The sequence below is a fragment of the Mesoplodon densirostris genome, chromosome 14 (assembly GCF_025265405.1).
Source record: "Mesoplodon densirostris isolate mMesDen1 chromosome 14, mMesDen1 primary haplotype, whole genome shotgun sequence".
Classification (NCBI taxonomy): domain Eukaryota; kingdom Metazoa; phylum Chordata; class Mammalia; order Artiodactyla; family Ziphiidae; genus Mesoplodon; species Mesoplodon densirostris.
In genome coordinates, this window is record NC_082674.1 from 54,121,616 (window position 1) to 54,143,196 (window position 21,581).

The following is a 21,581-nucleotide window of genomic DNA, read 5'->3' on the forward strand; positions in this document are numbered from 1 at the left end:
ATGTATCTGGTTGGGCACCGTGGATGCTAAGAACTGTTGTTGGCTTCTCTCTTGATCATAGTCCATAAAGTCATGAATCATAGACCATAAGCTCTTCAGGGGCAGTGGCCCTATCTTTTTCATCTCTTTATCCCTAGTGTCTCATACGGTGCCATCAACCACAATAATAATAGCAGTAGCAGTGGCTAACATTTATCCAGCACTTACTGTACACCAAGTGTTATTCTGAGCTCTTTACATGAATTGACTCATTTGTTCTTCTCCACAACTCTGTGAGATAAGCATTATTATCATCCCCATTTTACAGATGAGGAAACCAAGATACAGAGAGGTTGATTTACTTGCCCAAGGTTCCCTAGCTAGTTAGTAAGTGCAGAATCAAACTCTGAACATAGGACAGTCTGACTTCTAATATCCTATTTTCTTCTCACTCTGTTGCCTCTTAGCCCTTCCTAGAGATGGAAAAGATTTCACTTGGGGTAAAATTACAATTCTTAACATGAATCCTGAGAATAGGGAGACATGTCTTTGTAACATTTGTACTTTCATCTCCACAGTGCTTTTGGACACAGAGTAAATGCTTAGTCTGTGTTTGCCCATCCAGCAAGGCCATAGGGCATTGTGGCTGGGCATACAGCTGCAGAGTCAGACTGCGGGGGTTAGGGGGGCAGTGTCCTTGTTCTGCCACTGACCTGCCACCTCTCTGGGCCTCAGTTTAACCATCCATAAAATGCAGACAGTAGTTTCTATCTCATAGGGTTGTGACTTAATGAGCAAGTAATTTTGCTAATCATGGTGAATTGATTAGCAAAATGTCTTATGCTAAATAGTTATATTTTATTGCAAATCTATATATTTTACTACTTATAGATGATGTTTTGGACATCTTGTGATTAACCACAGAGAGTTTATTTTACACTTTGAAGCAAAAGAAAAGTAAGTCTGGGTAGTCTGATTGTCGTTTTCTTCCCTAGCATTTGAACAAAACCTACAATACAGATGTTCCTCTTGTTCTAATGAACTCTTTTAACACGGATGAAGATACAAAAAAAATACTACAGAAGTATAATCACTGTCGTGTGAAAATCTACACTTTTAATCAAAGCAGGTACAAGGAGTAAAAAAAATTAACTCTGGGGGATGTTATTCCTGGGAAAGAAAGACTTCTTTGTTTTGTTTAAACAGAACAGCCTCAAGATGTACAAGTGCCAAAGACTGTCTGCAAGTGTTTAATGCCTTTAAAGGCTGAACATTTGTTAATAGATATTTGATAGTTGCAATCACTCTGTGGTTATGTAACTTGGACTTCTTAAAAGAGAATCTGCCTGAGATTCTGGTTCTCGCCAGTGGTAGGAAGCAGACATCCCTGCTGTTGATTTTCTGGGAAAGTACTAACCTGCTATTGATTTTCTGAATATATCTGTTGGTAAGAATGGACACCATTTCCCAAATAGGTTTTCAGGGAAAAGAACAATCCCACCACCAAGTAAGTTTGAGAAAATTTACTTAATACGTCTCTCCTCTCTTAAGAAGTCATAAAACATATTAATGTCTTAAAAATATGGGGTGTCCCCCATCTGCATGACCATGGAATACTTTTTTTTTTGCAGCAAATATTACTATCTAGGAAGCTGATTTTTTTTGATCAACACAGATAATGAGAGATTTTCGTAAATGGATTCACTTATGGGCTTCCCTGGTGGCGCAGTGGTTGAGAGTCCGCCTGCCGATGCAGGGGATACGGGTTCGTGCCCCGGTCCGGGAGGATCCCACATGCCGCGGAGCGGCTGGGCCCGTGAGCCATGGCCTCTGAGCCTGCGCGTCCAGAGCCTGTGCTCCGCAACGGGAGAGGCCACAGCAGTGAGAGGCCCGCATACAGCAAAAAAAAAAAAAAAAAAAATGGATTCACTTATGATCAAATTACTACTGAAAGGGAGGGAAGTTTTATTTAACTTTAAATGCATTATTTTACTTGAAGGTCTGGAATGCTCTAAAGAATTGATACTGAAAAAGAACTTTTTCTTTTTAAGGTACCCGAGGATTAATAAAGAATCTTTACTACCTGTAGCAAAGAATGTATCATTCTCAGGGGAAAATACAGAAGCCTGGTACCCTCCGGGTCATGGAGATATTTACGCCAGTTTCTACAACTCTGGTTTGCTCGATACCTTTATAGGAGAAGGCAAAGAGTATATTTTTGTGTCCAACATAGATAATCTGGGTGCCACCGTGGATCTTTATATTCTTAATCATCTAATGAACCCACCCAATGGAAAACCTTGTGAATTTGTCATGGAAGTCACAAATAAAACACGTGCAGATGTAAAGGTAAATACTGAGAGGAAGCAGTTTGGGGATTCACATCTTCACATTTCATAGTTCAAACTTTTTATTGGAAAGTTTCTGTGTTTAGAAACTTGATAACATCATTGTAAGCTAGAGTGGGATAGTACTCTAGAGTACCCTAAGTTCCATCTGATATAACAGTGTGTACATAAATCCAGGTTTAATAGTAGTAAAATCATCTTTATTTTTTGAATAATCTGTATGGGCAATTTTAACTGAAAATAGCTCCACATATATTTATAGGATAATCTGAAACATATGTGAAAACACTTTCAGTAACTGTTCAAACCATTAATATTCTTCTAGTTTGGTGCTTAAGTGTTTTTTATTTAATTATTCCTTTAATGAAAATTTACTTTTTCTATTTCTACAGTATGTATTTCTCTCTGTATATTTTTTTATCACTGTAATATCTGTTGTTGTAAAAAAAAAACAAAAGCAGTTTGATACAAAGCAAAAATTTGTTTTTTTCACTTTGCATGTTTAGTGGTGATGACACTTGGCCTTTGATGGAATGGTACACAAGGTTTTCTCCTTACCCTCAGGGAGTAAGAAAAGTGGGCCATGTGTGAATACTAATATGGTTGGTCCCGGGGCTGGGTTCTATGCCTCTTGCAAATGACCCCTCACACATGAGTAGACGTCCCTTCCCTCTTCCCACACTGCCATGGCCTCTAGGCTAAGGCCACTCAGAGGTACCTTCCCCTCCACTTGTGCCTGTCTTGACTTTACTCCCCTTATCTTCGAGGTAGTCAGAGCAGGGTTGTGAGGTGGTAGGATCGGTTGTTTGGAAATGGTCGGTGGTTTGAGAATAAGAGGAATGTCTGTTCTTGAAGGAGTTCTTTGGAAAGTGAGGAAGACTCTGATGTACTCCCAGGGCTTTTATTGTGGACAAGAGGGCATGTATACAGTATGACAGACAACCTGAATTATTTTCTTTGGTTCTATTTTAATACACGTGTTGCTTTGTATCACAGATCGAATCACTGCCAATGCTTTTTATTTCTGGGGGATTTTGTCACGAGTGTCTTTTCTATATCGTTCGTAGTCTGTAAACAATGTAGTATGGCTGTAATTGGGAGAGATGTGGAGGCACTCACTCTTCTCTGCCTTTCTAGGGTGGGACACTCACTCAGTATGAAGGCAAATTGAGACTGGTGGAAATTGCTCAAGTGCCAAAAGCACATGTTGATGAGTTCAAATCTGTATCAAAATTCAAAATATTTAATACAAACAACCTATGGATCTCTCTTGCAGCAGTTAAAAGACTGCAGGAGCAGAATGCTATTGACATGGAAATCATTGTAAATCCAAAGGTAAGCCAAAGTTGCAGGCCATCAGGCTCCCTGGTTCCGATCACAGCATGCTACACACAGACCCACTGCCCACTCCCTCTGGCCCATCTATTCCATGGGTCACTGCTTTTCGCCTAGTTCGTTTCTTCAGTTCCTGGCCCTGTCTTTCAGAGTCGACACCCATCCCTTTAGTGTGCCAGGCGAGCCATGGTGCCCTTACTTGACGCTGGGCTGTGGTAGTGGCAAGAGCACTGGGCCCAAAAGTACAGGGCCCACCTCAGTCCTGTTGCTCTGGTACTGATAGGCCTTTTGGTCACGGGCATCTGTGTGGGTTTTCTGAACCTTCGGTTCTTTCTCATAAAATAGAAATGTTACCGAGAAGAGTTATGAAGCTGAAAAAGATCACATATATATAAGCACTGGCGTATGGTAGATGCTTGAGAAATGTCAGTTCTCAAAATCCTGTTTCCTTCAATGGATCTCTGAAACCACTCCCCAAGTATTAACTAGCCCATGTGGAACTAAGTTGCTGAAACCTCTGTTTCTCTCTCCTGCTCCCTTTCTTACAGACTTTGGATGGAGGCCTGAATGTCATTCAGTTGGAAACTGCAGTAGGGGCTGCCATTAAAAGTTTTGAGAACTCTCTAGGTATTAATGTTCCTAGGAGCCGTTTTCTGCCTGTCAAAACCACATCAGATCTCTTGCTTGTGATGTCAAACCTCTATAGCCTTAATGCAGGATCTCTCACAATGAGTGAAAAGCGGGAATTTCCTACAGTGCCCTTGGTTAAATTAGGCAGTTCTTTTACAAAGGTACGTAATTATAAAGATGATATACACGTAGATTTGTATTTCTTAAATGTGTAATTATAAAGATAGAATACACATGTGAATTGGAGTCTAATTACAGTCTTTGCTGCTGATCTATTATATTCCTCCATCTCTATTGTCTTTTAAAGGAAGTCAATCATAGAAGGTGAAAATGTAACTCATTTTTTAACCAACTGCTATAGAGTAGAAAAGAATGTTTACGTTTCAAGACATTTTATCTTAGGTCTCGTCTAAGACCATTACTGTTTCCATCAGTGAGAGAATGTTAATTCTAGTTTCACGAAATGTATTGAGCCTCTACCGTGTGTAAGGCAGTGTTCTAGGTGCCAGGTATTTAGCAGTAAATGAAACAGACTAAAATCTTTGCCTTCCTGGATATTCTAGTGGGGAAGGATGATAATAAGCAAGTAAGACAAATGTATAGTATGCTAAATGATGGAAAATGCTCAATAAAGCAGGAGTAGGGAATGTGTGGGTGTGGCAGTGGGGGTGTCATTTTACATCGGGTGGCCAGAGGGCCTCACTGAGAAATTGAGTACACCATGCAGGTATCTGGGGCAAAAAGCATCCTAGGCAGGAGGAATAGCAAGTATAGTAAAACCGACCCTAACATGGTAAGTGGAATCCAAATAATTTAATCACATAAAATGCTGTGAGGTTAATGAAGTGACAGGGTGAGCTTTTGTGGCTGGCATGTGGAGTCCTGCTATGCTATCCAAGTCTATTCTAGTCCTGGTTGTGGTTTAGTGTCACCTGGTGTGGATGTGCGTACTTGCCCTTATATATCCGGGGCTATGATTCTGGGTCTTATGGCTGGGCTAGAATTTCCAAGATAGCATCAGGCATTTTAGAAGTCTCCCTGGTCTTTCGTGCCTCCCTCATCTGCCTGGTTGGGCTGGGAAAATCCTGGTGCTACAAGGACCCACCATCTGCCCACATCCTGAGGTAAGATTGCTAATCATTTTCCACCTAGCCTCATCTTCTCTTCCTACTCTTTCTAGCCTCTTCCATACCCTGCAGGAGATAAGAACTTTAGCTGCCTCAGTTTGAGAACAGGGCTGAGTGGGCAATGGCTACTTGCTCTGAGGAAGAACATGTCTTACGGACACTAGAGCACAGTGAGCAAGTGAGGGATGGCGGTGGGAGATAGTTGGTCAGAGAGATAACAGGCCGGATTGTGTAGAACCTTGTAATTGAATATTGGGAGTGTGGCTTTTTTTTTTCCTTCTGGGGGATGAGAAGCCATTGGAGAATATGAGCTGAGGGTTCAAGCTGACCAATCTGGTGGGCAAGGGTAGAATCAGGGAAACCAGGGAATAAGCTGTTGCTGGAATCCTGGCTTGGACCAGGGGTGGTTGCAGGGGAAATAGTGAAAAATGTTGGTATTATATTTTGAAAGTTGTACCTACAACTTGCTGTTGGATTAGGCAGGAGGGTGAGAGAAGAGAGAACGGTAAGGATAGCTCTAAGGTTTTTGGCCTGTGCAACTGGAAACATGGAATTGCCATTTACTGACACACAGGAAGGCTTGGGTAGAGTAGGTTTAGGGGGAGCAGGATGGGGAGTTAAATTTTGGAGATACTGTACTTGGACCTTCAAATGGAGAAGCTGAGTGTATGAGTGTGGAGGAGAGATCTAGAAAAGAGGTAAATTTGAGGGTTGTCACTTTATAGCTGGTAATTAAAGCCATGAGATAAGGATCACCTAGGGAGTGAAAGGGGGGCGGGGAGTCCAAGAACTGAGCCTTGCGGGACTGTAAGGCTTAGAGGGTGGGGATGAGGTGGAGAAAGCAGCAAAGATGACTGAGGAGTTGCAGATGAAGAACTGGGCAGAAAACCATGAATGTGTGTGGCCTGAAAGCCAAATGAAGAAAATGTTTCAAGAAAAGAGGGACTAATCATTTGTAGTCAAGTGCTGCTGCCGATTCAAGTAAGATGAATGAGAACTTACCATTAGATATAACAGTTGAGAGGTTTTGGAGCCTGACTGGAATGGATTTAAAAGAGAATAGAAGAGAAATTGGAGATAGGAGTGTAGAAAACTTACTCAAGAGTTTTGCTTTAAAGAAAAACAGAAAAATGGAGCTATAGGTAGAAAGGGATGTAAGATTTTACAGTTTTTTTGTGTGTGTGTGTGTGTGTGTGGTACGCCGGCCACTCACTGTTGTGGCCTCTCGCGTTGCGGATCACAGGCTCTGGACGCGCAGGCTCAGCAGCCATGGCTCACGGGCCCAGCTGCTCTGCGGCATGTGGGATCTTCCCAGACCGGGGCACGAACCCATGTCCCCTGCATCGGCAGGTGGACTCTCAACCACTGTGCCACCAGGGAAGCCCTACAGGTGTTTATTTTAAGTTGAGAGAGTTTATAGCATGTCTTATACATTGATGGGAGTTGATACAATCAAGAGGGAAGGAACATTGAAGAGGGAGAAGGAATTGCTGGACAGTATCCTCGGGCAGTAGCCATAAGAAGAGTTAGCCTTAAGTTGGAATAGAAATGGTCCAACCCCAGTACTAGGAGGGACAGAGTAATGGGCTAGAGGGCAAGTGGGTGGTGGTGGTAGAAGCCAGTGGAAGTTTTCCTGTTGCTTCTGTTTTTCTCAGCAAAATAGGAAACAAGGCCATACAGGACTATTTCTAGTGCTGGTAAATCTGAGGAAATAATAAGAGGCAAAGATAGTGATCATTTATAATGATAATTTGTGCTGTTGCTCTTCCTGAACTATATTCCTTCTTCTCAATCCTACCCATCCCATAAAACCCAGCTCCAGTCTAGCTTGCTTTGAACCATGATGATCTCTCTTTTTCCAACTAACTCTAGATTATGTGAACCACTCATCTGGCTCTTAGCATGTTGGTTGTTTATCTTTTTATTTAATTACTGTTTTTTTAAATGTCTGATCTACTCAGCTGTAGTGTAAATTGCTTGATTGTAGGGACAATGTTCATATTTCCTAGTCTCTCCTGCACAGGATATATAAATTCTCACTGCACACACAGTGAGTGCTTAATAAACAGGGTTCCTCCCATAGAAGGCCTGAGCTTGGCTATAAAAAGAATGTTTTACAGTTCAAGCAAACTATGTTGTTAATTTAATCCCTGTTTTTCTGTTAACCCATTTTTGAAACAATTTTTATGTTTACATTTTTCCTTCAGGTTCAGGATTATCTAAGGAGATTTGAAAGTATACCAGATATGCTTGAGTTGGATCACCTCACAGTTTCAGGAGATGTAACATTTGGCAAGAATGTTTCATTAAAGGTGTGTGGTTATGATGAAAATTACAGTTCTTATAGCTTTACAAGACAGGTTTCATCTACTAGTCCTAAATTTACCTTTATTTTAAGGAATACTTCTTAGTTTGTACCAGATTGTTTATAAGATATGCATTTTAAAAATGAAATAGCTTACTACAATATTTAGTATTAATACTGTTTTCCATAAATATACAACATAGTTAAAATGTAATTGTTGTGTATAGGCATTTTGTGGAATATAGCATTCAAATGGAAAGCAAACACTATTAAATAATTGAATTGGTACTATTTTATTGAAATTGACAATATTTAAAATAGAATCACTGATAAATTAGCATTAGTTAACTAAAGATGACTATTTGAATCTGAGTGAAAGTAGAAAAAATGACAGCTTCATTTATAGTGATTATAATCTATTCTTGTTTATCTGTTGTTATCAGTATGAAGATGTTCATTCACATTACTGTAGTGCTTGGGTACTTTGATGAGTATCATTCCAGCCTAGCATAAGAAATAGGAAGGACTATGGGTATGAGTATTGAAGCTCAGAACCAAAGATTCAACAGTTTTTTCCTAATCAAATATTTTTTTAAAATTCCATACCTAGATTTCATGTGTTCTTCCTATTAAAGCTACTTACAGATCTTGGAAAAAAACAAAACAACATATATATAATTATTGCTGATACTGCTTCATCTAAACAGTTTTACTTAAGACATGAAATATAAATCATTGAACTGTTCTTTAAAAAAAAAAAACCCACACCTGTATGTAAATATAAACCAAGCACCTTTCAGTTTACGAAGGTAGATAATGCTGGTGACCTTGCAAGTAGTTCTTGGAAAGGGCCCGCTATTCTGCGGCGCTGGCCTGCTTCCCACTGCTAGATTCCTTGCCTCCTTATCAGAGATGGTACCACAGCTACCGCCAGTATTGTGACAGGACACATTACAGTTTTCCTTAATGTGTTATTTGTTTTTCATGTGTAATATTGTTTGTAAATACACTTACTCCATTGTAAGTGAAGTTCTACATAAACTTGATAATTGTAAGACAATCAATTGCATTTTCAGCTGCACTTGCAAGTATACTCTTGTTTTTTGTTTTTCCTGTCACTTAGGGAACGGTTATCATCATCGCAAATCATGGTGACCGAATTGACATCCCACCTGGAGCAGTATTAGAGAACAAGATTGTATCTGGGAACCTTCGTATCTTGGACCACTGAATGAAAAATATTGTGCACTTTATACTAATTATGGGTTAAAAACAGTTTCTTACAATGAAGTGTTCTGTAGGATTATAAAATAGGCAGGTACTTACTATGTTACTATATCCTGCAGTGTTAATTTTTAAGTTGAGTTTTCTGCGGTATGCTTTTAGTCTGTGAAAAGCACAGGTGGAGGCAATACTTTTCTTTTTGAAGAAGATCCTGAAAGTTAAGTTCATCTTAAAGTGCAATATTGTTTAATCTTAAAACTGGGTAGCTCTGCTGGAAAATCTTTTAACAGAGGCCTCAGTGATGGTCACTTTGAACTGTTTGTGGTTTTAAAAATAAAGCTGTGAAGCAATCCATGTGTACACTTATACTTTTCAATGCTAGCTAACTTTATGAAATGGTGAAGAAAAGTGGTTTACTCTTGCTAAACAGTTACTCTGTCAGTTGGAAGACTTGCTCTTGGAACATTGAAGTACTCACTAGCCAGTTACCTAACAAATCCAGTTTTTGCATTTCTAAGAATCTTAACCACATCATTATTTCCACAGGAATTAAACTTGAAGGTATGTAATATCTTTCATCCAGTTCTAAAGCTGGGATGCCTGCCATGCTCTCCATAGACTCTCCATTTATTGAAACAAAGTGGTGTTTCTTTTCCCAGCTGAAGGGGGTGGGGTGGGTAGAGGTAGGGCGTTTCTTTCACATCCTTGTTCTCTAGTATAGCGGGGTGGGGTATAACCTTATAAAAAGTTCCCTTTCCTTGAAGCTTCACTTGTTGAAGCTTGCTTGTTGTTACTGAAAAATGTTCTTGAATAACCCAAATCAGGTCTGCTGGTAGTCTGAATTTCAGCTTTTCTCTAAGAACCAATTACATTTTCCAATTCTTCCATACTTGTTTTTGAGTAAGCTGCCTGTTTAGTAAGTTTACTGTATACTATAAAAAAAAAAGTTGTCTTTTAAAGTCTGGTAATTCTTTACAGCTTTATTTTAGACAGTTTAAGAACCAATGACATACCTCTGTAATAATGATAAAGGAGAGAATTCCTCTTAGGAAACCAAAGAGCACAAAATAAGACTATTTCATTGTACATAATCACCACAAGGTTAGGCACTCTGACAGGGTTAGGCAAGATTCCTGGTGTGAAGTGAGGCACAGGCACTTTCATTTATAGAGTGCTGCTGATTCTAATTTTGAAGGTCGGTGTTATAAAAGTCTTTTTAAATAACTTACTCATCACCTTATATTTCTGGCCCCAACACAGCAGCCTATATTTTAACAGTTCTATTTCTCCCTGGTCTTTGTTCATATACACATTGAAAGTTACTTACAAATAAGAACCCAAGGCAGGGGACATACTTCAATGTTATGAGGAGTTCTCATTTTAACATTTAGATAAGTAGGCAGAATATATGAAAATGTATTCTTACCTCTGCTAGAAATAAAAAGGAAAAACACCCCAACCCTGCATAGATGCTTTTATAAAAATACAGCTGTTAAACTGCAGGCTTTCATACACCACATCTGAAAAGTATTTAAATTAGTAGTTGCATAAATGAACACCAAACTCTTACTCTTTAATTATTACTTATGATCAGTCTTTCAAGTATTTAGACTATTCTGGAAGGCTTTACGCAGTTGACATACAGTGGTGATGACAGATTAAATATGTGACACACAAAGCCTGAAACTTGACATTGGTCACTAAAACAAAAACTGAATTCCTAAATCCAAGCAATCAAAAGATGTTTATTTTTATAGAAAGATCTGTAAAAAAATAATTTTTCAAACAGCTTTACTTTCATAGAGAAAACTTTCTACAGAGGTTGAGTAAGATTTTAATATTTTAAATTGTACCATCATTAAATAAGGTGGGACACCATATGAATTTCATTGCACTGGAAGAAATGCAAAGCATTTTTTAATATAAAGTATACAGAGCATTCTAGTCAACTACAGCTGTGTTACAGCTATGTGTTCTTTTGGATTTGGTCCAAAGAAACCTGAGTCTGTTTCCAGAGAGAATGAAAAATATTATAGACACCTGATCAGTTACTCCTCACTGAAGGAAGCACACAGATGGCATTCCTTGTAGATCCCAGTGAATCCCAGTTTCCCAACACTGATACTTTCCTTTTCCCCTTCCCTTACCCCAGTTCACTTTGGGTTCCAGGTTCAGTTCTTGAATCACAGGCATCCATATTTTCGTCACAAACATACACATCCCATGGTAAGATGAACTACCCAGTTTTCCAGTATGTCATCACCTTTTCTGTTCCCAAATCTCGGCCATATTTAGGTCCAAATCTTTAAGGCCTTTTAAGGCTTGAAGATTTCCAGTGTAAAAAGCTACATCTGCTGTGACCAACCTAAACATTGGAAAGAAAATTATTTTTAATCTCATGTTTTCTTTTCAAATAAAGTAGCAATGCTCACAGAGTAATCTGAGTCCTATCCTAGCTGCTAGACTATGATTTAAAATTTGGACCAAATGTCAATATATTTCTCTCAGCATGATTCCTACTATCATATACTCAGTTAGATCATTTAATGTTCTCAACAGTGTTGTTTTGAAAAGGAATAAACCAATGCAGGTTGGACTGTTTCATAATTAATTCTGCCCAATAAAATAAATTTATCTTAGAACAGTATGAAATAGAGAAAAATAACAAGTTAAACATTTTTTTTTTGATCAGTTCTCACTAGAATAGAGTATACATGTATATGACTATTGAACTCAAGGTAAAGACAGACAAGGTTTCCTGAATGCCATCCTAAGAAGTTAAATGAAGGCTGGGACTCATGTGTTAAGTACTACTGGATACAAAACTTGCTACTGACAATCAATGTAACAATACTTGACAAAAAGTAAGAATTATACTTCAAGTATTTAGCTGTCACATTAATGCCTATCCTTGAAAGAACACTCCTGTAAAGAATGCTCAGATGATAAACAAATACCAAAGCTCCACACACAAAAAATAGGGACTGGTCTGATTAGACGTGTATGTTGACAGACCTGGCCCATGGAGAATCAAATAGGAGATCTTGATTTAGTAGTTTGTAAAAGGAGGAAATGCAGCTTTGATACTTTAAAGAGCATGTAAGTTCTGGATTGCTGGACCACAAGGGGGCAAAGGTATTTTAAGCACCCTTAATATATGTATGAGTCTAATATATAAATACATTCCTACTTATGTACTTAATGTTTCAGCTTTTGTCACATGGCAGAATTCAATAAGGACCATATTTTTGTTTGAAACTCATCTGGGTCAAGGTGCTTTAAAATCCATAAAAAGAGTCTAAATTAGTAAGTATGCTGAAACTGACAGCAATGGCTCAAAAAAGAACAGTCTTGAGGCAAGGCTCCCACATGAAAAATTAAACAAAATTAACAGAAATCTCCATTTTAAAATATCAAGTTATGTTTAATAACTACTTACAGTCTATACAAGACAGTACATAGAAAATATATGTTTTACATCAAAGTTGAAAATATTTGTTTGATAAAAGAACGTAAAAGAAAAGCAGATATTTGCAATATATATAACCAATGAAGGATCAGTTTGAGGGCATATGCAAAAATCTAAAATCAGCAAGAAAAAGATAATACCCAAGATAAAAAATGGGTGAAGAATATGAAGAGGAAAAGTCACAGATGAGAACACCTGAATGACAAATATGTGAAAAGATGATAAACATTAGGAAATGCAAATCAAAACAAAATACCACTGTATCCCATTAGACTGGCAACAATTTTAAAAATCTAACAGCAAATGTTGGCAAGATGTGGAATAAAGGTGGGAATATAAACTTGGTATAGCCACTTTGGAGAACATTCTGGCAAAACCTAGTAGAGTGAAAATGTACATGTGATCCACTCCTATGTACATACCCTAAGAAATGATCACACCATTACACATGTATAAGGAAAGATCTTCACTGTGGCATGATTGTAATGGAAGAAAGTAATGACCTAAAATCGATCACCAGGTGAAATGGAAACATTATGGTTGATTGATGTGGGAGAATGCAATAAAGCAATCAAAAGTAAATTTCTATATGTCAACATAAACAATGTCAAGTGGAAAAAAGCAAGCAGCATATGTACAATATACCATGTAAGTAAATTAAATTCATAAAACAGCTCCACATTTTTTTTAGATAAAGAGACAATAAATGAAAAGGACTTAAAGGATATAGACCAGATTTACTAGAAACATTGCCTAAGGGTTGGAGGAAAGAGAAAAGGACTGGAGATGGGGTCAAGGGGTACTTAAGCTCCATTTGGAATGCCATTTTTTAAAAAAATGAACATTTTTTTTCAACTGAAAATGACAAATGTTAATAATGATCAAATCTAAGTAATAGGAATACAAATATTATTCTTCATATGTCTATTTTAAAAGTGTCTTAAAATAGAGAAAAAAATCACATTAAAAAGAAAAAGTGCAGGACTGGGGAGAAGAAGGAATAGCGAGCAACTGCTTAATGGGTCTGGGATTTCCTCTTGGGCTAGTAAAATGTTTGGAAGTAGACAGAGCTGGCAGTTGCACCCAGGTGACGGCTGCGAAGGCACTAAGGACCACTGAATGGTTAACTATAAAATGGTTAATTTTATGTTATGTGAATTTCACCTCGAAAAAAAAGTAAAATTTTAGAGCCATTTCAGGAACAAAAATTCCTTTTAAGCATGTAGTTTATTATGTCTTTGGCTAGAGTCAAGAGAGAAATTTTCAGGGAATTCTTTCAAGTGATTGCTCAAAGACATAGTTTGACTTACACAGTATTAGTGTCTTTAAAAGTATGTGACAACGAAGATCTCTAAGGTGGTACCAACCCCCAAATAGCTTTATTAACAAAGAAAATAATAGGTGCTGAATTAACTTGGATGCTTCAGAACTACTGGTCTGAGAAAAACCAACCTGCGAGATTTAGTTACATGAATAAAAGTAGAAAAGTATGAGTGGAATGGGCCTTTAATTAGCTTTTTATGAATAGTTTCTGAGAGGTATTTGATATTTGTTATACTGTCTTTGAAATTTTCTGTGGCTGTGAAATTTTTGAAAATAAATCTTAAAAAAAAAAAAAGAAGAATCAGGTAATAATCAAAAGAGAGAATCAGATTTTTGCATAAAACTCTTAAATTCAGCCTGGCTGACAAATTCAGCAGTTTGAAGCTTCCAAATAGTTTTGTGCAAAATCAATTCATTGTACTCTCCAACAACACAGGTTTGAAGTGCGTGGGTCCACTTATACGCAGATTTTTTAAAACAGTAAATACTAGAGCATTACATGATCTGCAGCTGGTTGAATCTGTGGATGTGGAATTGTTGACACAGAGGAGCCCTGTATATGGAGGGCCAGCTCCCTAAGTTACACTCAGATTGTCAACTGCTGGAGGGCCGGCACCTCCAACCCCCACCCCATCCCCCTCTTGCTCAAGGGTCAGCTGTACTTCTTTTCTTTTTAAGGGTAGGGCCAACTTCTGACTCCAAAAGATGTTTTTTACATTTGTTCCTAAAAGTTTGAAACTTAAGCCTGAAACTCCTTTAAAAGGGAACAAAATATTCTATTCTTAAAAATCCATGGAACAGGTAACACACTACAGAAATCATATAAAGGTGTACCTACATGAACAGTGCTTTGCACTTTGTATAATCTTTAAACCCATTATCTACATTGCTCTTAACAAAAATTCTGTGACAGAACTTTTTATCATCGGTATTTTAAAATTTAAGAATATTAAGACTCGGTAAGTGATTTGCCCAGTTATAGAGCTAGTAAGTGGCAGAACTTGACCCAAGTTTTCTGATTCTAAATCTATTTTGCCAATAATACATATAATTTGTTCAATGGCTTACAATAAAATATGTATACACTTATTTTTTGTAACCCTGTGAAGGAATTAAGGCAGATTTTATGGTTCTCATTTGATAAATAAGGCACAGAGGTTAAGTGACTTTCTCACGGTCATACAAAGTAGGACTTTGAGTTCTGTCTGGATAGGTGAAGACTACTGGGTGACTTAAGGAGGTGCTAGTAATGTACACTGCCTCAAAATGGACATAAAAGGTCAGTTAACTAATTCACCATCTATAAAACACTTCAACACAGATAGATAGACATAGATATAGATATAGATATACATCACCTCCACAGAGGGAAAAAAGGCAAAAGTTTGCTGATTTTACAGCCTGAGGCCCTGGCAAGATTATAGTGGAAAAGGACAGCATAATGAATAAAAACCAATCAAACAGTTCAATATGGGAGTATGGGGTAAAAACATGTTGAAAACATACCCATTTTGAGGTCCTCCATCATTTATCACATTTAAGTGAGATAATTGCTTTTTCAAGTGGAGTTTGTAACTTGCATTAATTCTTAAAAATAACATCTGGAAAAGAATTAAAACTCAGTTTCTTAAAGGTCTATTGACATAGAAGACATAAGTAAGTAATCACTGCTATTTGCAGAAAAATTTAAAAAACCTTTTGCTTTGGCATATACTTTTAAAATGCTTCTCTGAAAGTATTTAATTGCTATTTCAGTATAGTTTTTCTCCTTAGTTGGATAAAAGCTCTTTTTGCTCTTTTCAGTAGTACTTCTTTTAGTGATATGACTTATCACTGCCTTTTGCCCCTTAGTAGAAATCCTCTGGCATGTGTAAATGGGATCAACCATACAGGTGAAAAGAATAAAAAGAGACAGAATTCTGCAATGTATCGATATTAACTAGGAACTTGATAGAGAAAAAAGTCACAATGGTAAAGGCAAGGCTACTGTTATCCTTCCCAATTACTTGGAAGTATTTTATTGCTTCACATGCAGATTTTTAATGCAATACTTCTTTGGAAAATGCCTGACCTGAAATTATATACAATTAATCTATGGAAACAATTTTGTGAAATATATTTCCCATGGGAAAAAATATATAAAGTCATCTATGGAAAAGTTTTATGGAATTACTCGTACTCAAGTGACAATAATGACATAAAATCTATAATTTGTGCCCAGCTTGACAAGAGTTCCCTTTAAATGATGATGCAGATAAAAATACATGAAATACCTATATACCCAACTCCTGGACCTGGCTAAGCCTTGTTCTAGAATTAGAACTCAAATGGCAAATCCAGAAGGTCAGACTGTCAGAGGTGGGGGATCTTACATGTGGAATGAAAAGGATGGCTTGGCTAGGAAGACTGAGAAAGGAAGAAGAGACCCTAGTGGGTGCTCCATATCTCAAGGCTCCTCCTCAGTCCTCAGAGAGCCCCAAAGGCGCTGGATGATATTTAATCATAAAGATGGTATGATTAATGAAAACCTAGGGAAGCATGAAAAAATGGTAATAGCTAGTATAGGATGGAAGTCTGAGGTGGCATGAGAAAGGAGACCAGCAGGCGCAAGAGCAGGGAAGAGACACTGAAAAAGCTACTCTCTGCTCCCAAATACCATTTCCAAGCACTCAACCAATTAGAGACAAACTGAAATATTGGTAAGAAACTTGTCTAAATAGCAAAAAATCCCAGTGAAAGCTAAGATCATTAGTCATGTAACAACTAGGCTTGTACTAATTATAACATTATATCATTCTACAATTAGACTTGAATGAGATCACCTGGTATAAAGGGAACAAACTAAAGTGGGTAAAGAAGACTGGAAAAAAAGAAGTACTGGAACCTTTAAAGTACTAGGCAAGGGAATCGAGGGAAGTCACGGGTAGGAACGTCACCAAAAAGTGAAGAGAATTCTGATAATAGTGTAGGGAAGACAGTAGAGACAGAGGGTGGATACTTCAAAAGTAAGAGGTGCCAAAGACTACCCATTTTGCTATTTTTCCTGATCTGTGCCTACTACACATCATTTATGCTGATCTAACAAATATTAATGTTAAGGCATATTGATTGAGTTACTTTATATGTCATCTCATTATTAAGTCCATCACTAATTCCTCCCCTATCCAATTTGGATTATAATCACAGTGAGTAACATATTCTACTATTCATTGATAAATGCTAATCCTGATTTTCAAACTAATAATGTAATAAATGATGTCAGTAGAATCTGGGACCTCTGATGACCCAATGGGCAACTGAAAATCTGCTTTTTAGAATGGCTGACTACACAGCAAAGCTACGATTGCTCTGGCCTGTCAGGGCAAGGAGCACTTTGAAATCAAGTCAATATAACAACTGGAAAAAATAACAATAATCATACTGGAATACGAATTAAGCTGAACTGTGCCAAAAGTACATAATAAAAACACTCCAATTTTGCATGCATATTATGTTATATATAATAGTTTTAGGAATTACTACTCACTTGTGTTTGTTCTTCTGGAAGGAGATCAAATATAGCTTCATGCATTTTTGCCATTTGCTTACAAATATTCCTGAAACAGGCAGAAGGAACGGGAGCTTTCACTTCATACTGGCAGGGAAAAAATAATGAGAATTATATTCATGTCCTCTGGATTGCATATTGTCCCCACTGTTCCCTAAAACATATATTTTCTGCCTCTACACATCTAACTCTTCAACTGTGATCTGTGCTACTCATGCAAATCTCAAAAACTTTTCATTAAAAAGCTTAATCTATTTTGAAAGAGCCAGCATAATTTAGTGGCTAAGAACACAGGCGGCTTCCCTTCTTAAGATGGACTGCTTGGGTTCAAATCCCAACTCCTAAAATTCTTAGCTATGTGAGATGGGGTGAGTTACTTCTCTATATTGGGTGAGATATTTCTCTATATCTCAAAGGGCGTGCTGTGAGGATTTAAAAAGATGGCTCATAAGAACTCAAACCAGTGCTTGATACCAAGTAGGTACTCAAAAAATGTTAGCTACTATTCTGGCTTAATATACGATAATGAATCATTAAAGTAGGTCCTCCAAATTAACAGATTATTTTGTTTGTTTGTTTTGTTTTGTTTTGTGGGGTTTTTTTTGCGGTACGCAGGCCTCTCACTGTTGTGGCCTCTCCCGTTGCGGAGCACAGGCTCCGGACGCACAGGCTCAGCGGCCATGGCTCACGGGCCCAGCCGCTCCGTGGCATGTGGGATCTTCCCAGACCGGGGCACGAACCCATGTCCCCTGCATCGGCAGGCAGACTCTCAACCACTGCGCCACCAGGGAAGCCCAACAGATTATTTTTTAAACATGATTTTAAGAATGCGTTCAACATGATCATATCTGAAATCAATATAACTGGTAGAATTAAAATGTTCTTTTTCTTTGTAGGTGGGCCAATATAGTAATCATATTTACCCTAAGGTTAAGAGAAGACTTTTTCAGGCTCGAACTTTTTCAGGTTCGAGCCCTGGTCCGGGAAGATCCCACATGCCATGGAGCAGCCCGTGCACCACAACTACTGAGCCTGCGCTCTAGAGTCCATGAGCCACAACCACTGAAGCCCACATGCCTAGAGCCCATGCCGGGCAATAAGAGGAGCCGCCACAATGAGAAGCCCGCGCACCGCAACAAAGAGTAGCCCCTGCTCGCCACAACTAGAGAAAGCCTGAGCGTAGCAATGAAGACCCAACACAGCCAAAAATAATAAATTTAAAATAATAATAATAATAAAGAGAAGACTTTTTCAATGTTCTATACGGAAAATTTTAAATTAGGTAAATTCACTTACTATTCTTAAATCTGGAACAGTATACTGATATGATTTAGATAATCATCTTTTAGCACACATTTTAGAATTCACAGCTTAAATTATATATCATTTTCATTTATAAGACAAATTTGGGCTAAATAATTATATTTTAGATGCACTAATCTTATATAGTTTATTAAAATGATGAGTTCCAATATACTGCTGCAGCAGAACCATGTGGAAGTCACTGTGTGACTGGACCAAGCAAAGTCGTGACCACTCAAGGGTTTGTCTCTCTTCAGCCTAGAGTTATAACAAACATCCCCTTATCTTTTTTATTAATAACAGTTTTAAGATATAATTCACATACCATAAAATTCACCCCTTTAAAGTGTACAATTAACTTTCGTAAACTCTTAGTTATACAACCATCACCACTAATTCCCAAACATTTTCATCACCCCAAGAGGAACCCCATACCCATGAGCAGGCACGCCCCGTTCCCCCCTCCCCTCAGCCCCTGGCAACTACTAATCTCTAGAAATGGAATCATACAAGCTGTGGCTTTTTGTGACTGGCTTCTTTCACTTAGCATGCTTTCAAGGTTCATCCATGTTGCAGCATGTGTCAGTACCTCATCTTTTTTATGGCTGCATGATATTCCATTGCATGAATATACCATAGTTTATCCAATCAGCAATTAATGGACATTTGGGTTATTTCTACTTTTTGGCTATTATGAATAATAATGCCATGAACACTCATGTACAGATTTCTGTGTAGACAAATGTTATCAATTCTCTTGGGTATGTACCCAGAAGTGGAATTATTGGATCATATGGTAACTCCATGTTCAACCTTTTGAGGAAATGCCAAAATGTTTTCCACAGTGGCTGTACCACTTTACAATCCCACCCAGCAGCATATAAGGGTTCCAATTTCTCCATATCCTCACCAACACTTGTTATTGTCTTTTTTATTTTAGCATCCTAGTGGGTATGAAGTAATATCTCACTGTGGTAATATCCCCTTATCTTAACTATCCCCCTGTCCTGGGTTGAATAATATCTTCTCCAAATTCATGTTCACTTAGAGCTTCATAAGGTCAGAGTGGATTAGAGTGGGTCCTAAATCCACTGACTGGTGTTTATATAAAAGAAAGGAAAGGGAAATTTAGACACAGAGACACACAGAGGGAAGATGACCACGTGAAGACAGAGGCAGAGATTGAAGTGATGCATCTACAAGCCAAGGAATGCCAACAACTGATAGCAAGCACCTGAAGCTAGAAAGGGGCAGGGAAGGATTCTTTATTATAGCCTTCAGAGGGAGCATGGTCTAGGGACACTTCTATCCTCCAGAACTACAAGAGAATAAATTTTTGTGTTATAAGCCACTCAGTCTGTGGGAATCTGTTATGGCAACCCCAGGAAACTAGCATACCCTCAAAACCTTCCTTCATCACTGCTTTCCCTCAAGATACTATCCTTTCCATCTGACCTTCACCACACGTTTCTTCAATCACTTAAACTTGATACTGTACTTCTTTATTCTCAACCCTTAAAGTTTGGTTCTTGCCACCACCCAAACTACCTTCCCTCCGCCATTAACAATCTTCTGAAATTTCTCTCTGGAAAAATCACTAAAGAGGTCCTAATTTCCAAATTTAGTAACTTTTCTAATTTCCCTTCCTCACTGCTCTGCAGTATTTTACACAATCTCACACTTGAAACACTATCCTGGTGCAGTACAATGCTTTTCCAGTTCCTCCCCTCCTAACCTTCCCCTTCTTCTATTTCCTGTCTCCTAAGTGCAAAGCTAGTTTAACATTAATACTCCCTTATCGTCCTCATTTTTCTCTCATCAACATCGTTCAGTCTCATAACTTCTAATATATCTCTAGTTCTGAATCACTTTATTATGTCACACATTTGTTACATGTTCCAATCCATAACTGAGTTTACCATGAGCTTTCCCAAACCTGCTCCTCTTACCTGTTTCAATCACTTTTCCTGGTATTACAATCCTCCTGATCACACAGCCCTGAAATCTCCAACTCAGTTTTTATTCCTTCTTTTCCTTGTTTCCTTGTATTGCATCAGTGACTAAGTCCCATCAAATATACTTTCATATTATTTTACACATTAGTTAGTACTCTAGGTCAGAATTTCTCAACCTCTATAATACTGACATTTTGGACTAGACAATTTTTTGCTGTGAGGGTTGTCCTGTGTATTGTAGGATGTTCAGCAGCATCCCTGGTCTCTACTCACTAGTTACCAGTATCATCCCACTCTAAGCTGTGACAACCAAAAATGTTCCCAACATTTCTGAATGTCCTCTGGGGACAAAACTGTCTTAGTTGAGAAACCCCACCCTAGGTGAGGCCTCAGTACTTCTCATGTGAAAAAATATAGCATTTTAACAAATCCAGATATTACTTCAACACTTAATAAAACTTCCTGGCACATAGTAAGCTCTGAATAAATATTTTCCTGGATGTGTATATGTATGTATGTACATATGTGTGTGTAAATGCACATAGGTATGTACATATGTGTATGTGTATAAGTGTATGTGCATGCTTGAACAAACATGTCAGCTGAAGTGTACAAAGATGAAACAGAGATAGTCCCTTTGGGGAGCCGGCTGTCCATTGTTCCAGACAAACAACACCAAAGTTCGTTGGTGTTCCAGAAAGTGGACACTACATTCTACAGGAACAGGGGTGAAGAACACGTAGGTGACAGCAGAGATGGCTTTCTAGGAGCACACTCAGGCTGCTGAGTCTTCAAAGGAAAAAAATTAAGTGAAGGTATTCCAAATAGAAGACATGCCACAACACCTCAAATCCATTCCACATACTATCTGATTAACCCTTCTAAAGTACTGGGTTGGCCAAAAAGGTCATTCGGGTTTTCCCATATGATGTTACGGAAAAACCCAAATGAACTTTTTGGTCAACCCAATACAATTCTAATCAAGTGATTAGTTTAGAAACTTTTGGGTTCTGTTTCTGTTTAAAATTTAGAAAGCT

At 38.0% G+C, this 21,581-nt stretch overlaps 2 protein-coding genes across 9 annotated transcripts in view; one reads left to right on the forward strand and one right to left on the reverse strand.

Annotated features, from left to right (window-relative positions):
• UGP2 (UDP-glucose pyrophosphorylase 2) overlaps window positions 1–9,298 on the forward strand; it is a 52,765-nt gene extending 43,467 nt beyond the window's left edge. For all 5 annotated transcript variants that reach the window (XM_060116711.1, XM_060116709.1, XM_060116708.1 and 2 more), the window contains exons 5-10: window positions 975–1,108; window positions 2,031–2,328; window positions 3,465–3,662; window positions 4,211–4,453; window positions 7,627–7,731; window positions 8,848–9,298. In XM_060116711.1, the coding sequence (XP_059972694.1) occupies window positions 975–1,108; window positions 2,031–2,328; window positions 3,465–3,662; window positions 4,211–4,453; window positions 7,627–7,731; window positions 8,848–8,955 (1,086 nt within the window). In that variant the 3' untranslated portion in view covers window positions 8,956–9,298. The remainder of the gene's footprint in view (window positions 1–974; window positions 1,109–2,030; window positions 2,329–3,464; window positions 3,663–4,210; window positions 4,454–7,626; window positions 7,732–8,847) is intronic.
• A 610-nt stretch (window positions 9,299–9,908) lies between these two features.
• The window catches only part of VPS54 (VPS54 subunit of GARP complex), a 104,348-nt gene continuing 92,675 nt past the window's right edge, over window positions 9,909–21,581 (reverse strand). For all 4 annotated transcript variants that reach the window (XM_060116704.1, XM_060116706.1, XM_060116703.1 and 1 more), the window contains exons 21-23: window positions 17,267–17,374; window positions 15,247–15,341; window positions 9,909–11,313 (exon numbers count right to left, since the gene is read on the reverse strand). In XM_060116704.1, coding sequence (XP_059972687.1) covers window positions 11,208–11,313; window positions 15,247–15,341; window positions 17,267–17,374 — 309 coding nt within the window. In that variant the 3' untranslated portion in view covers window positions 9,909–11,207. The remainder of the gene's footprint in view (window positions 11,314–15,246; window positions 15,342–17,266; window positions 17,375–21,581) is intronic.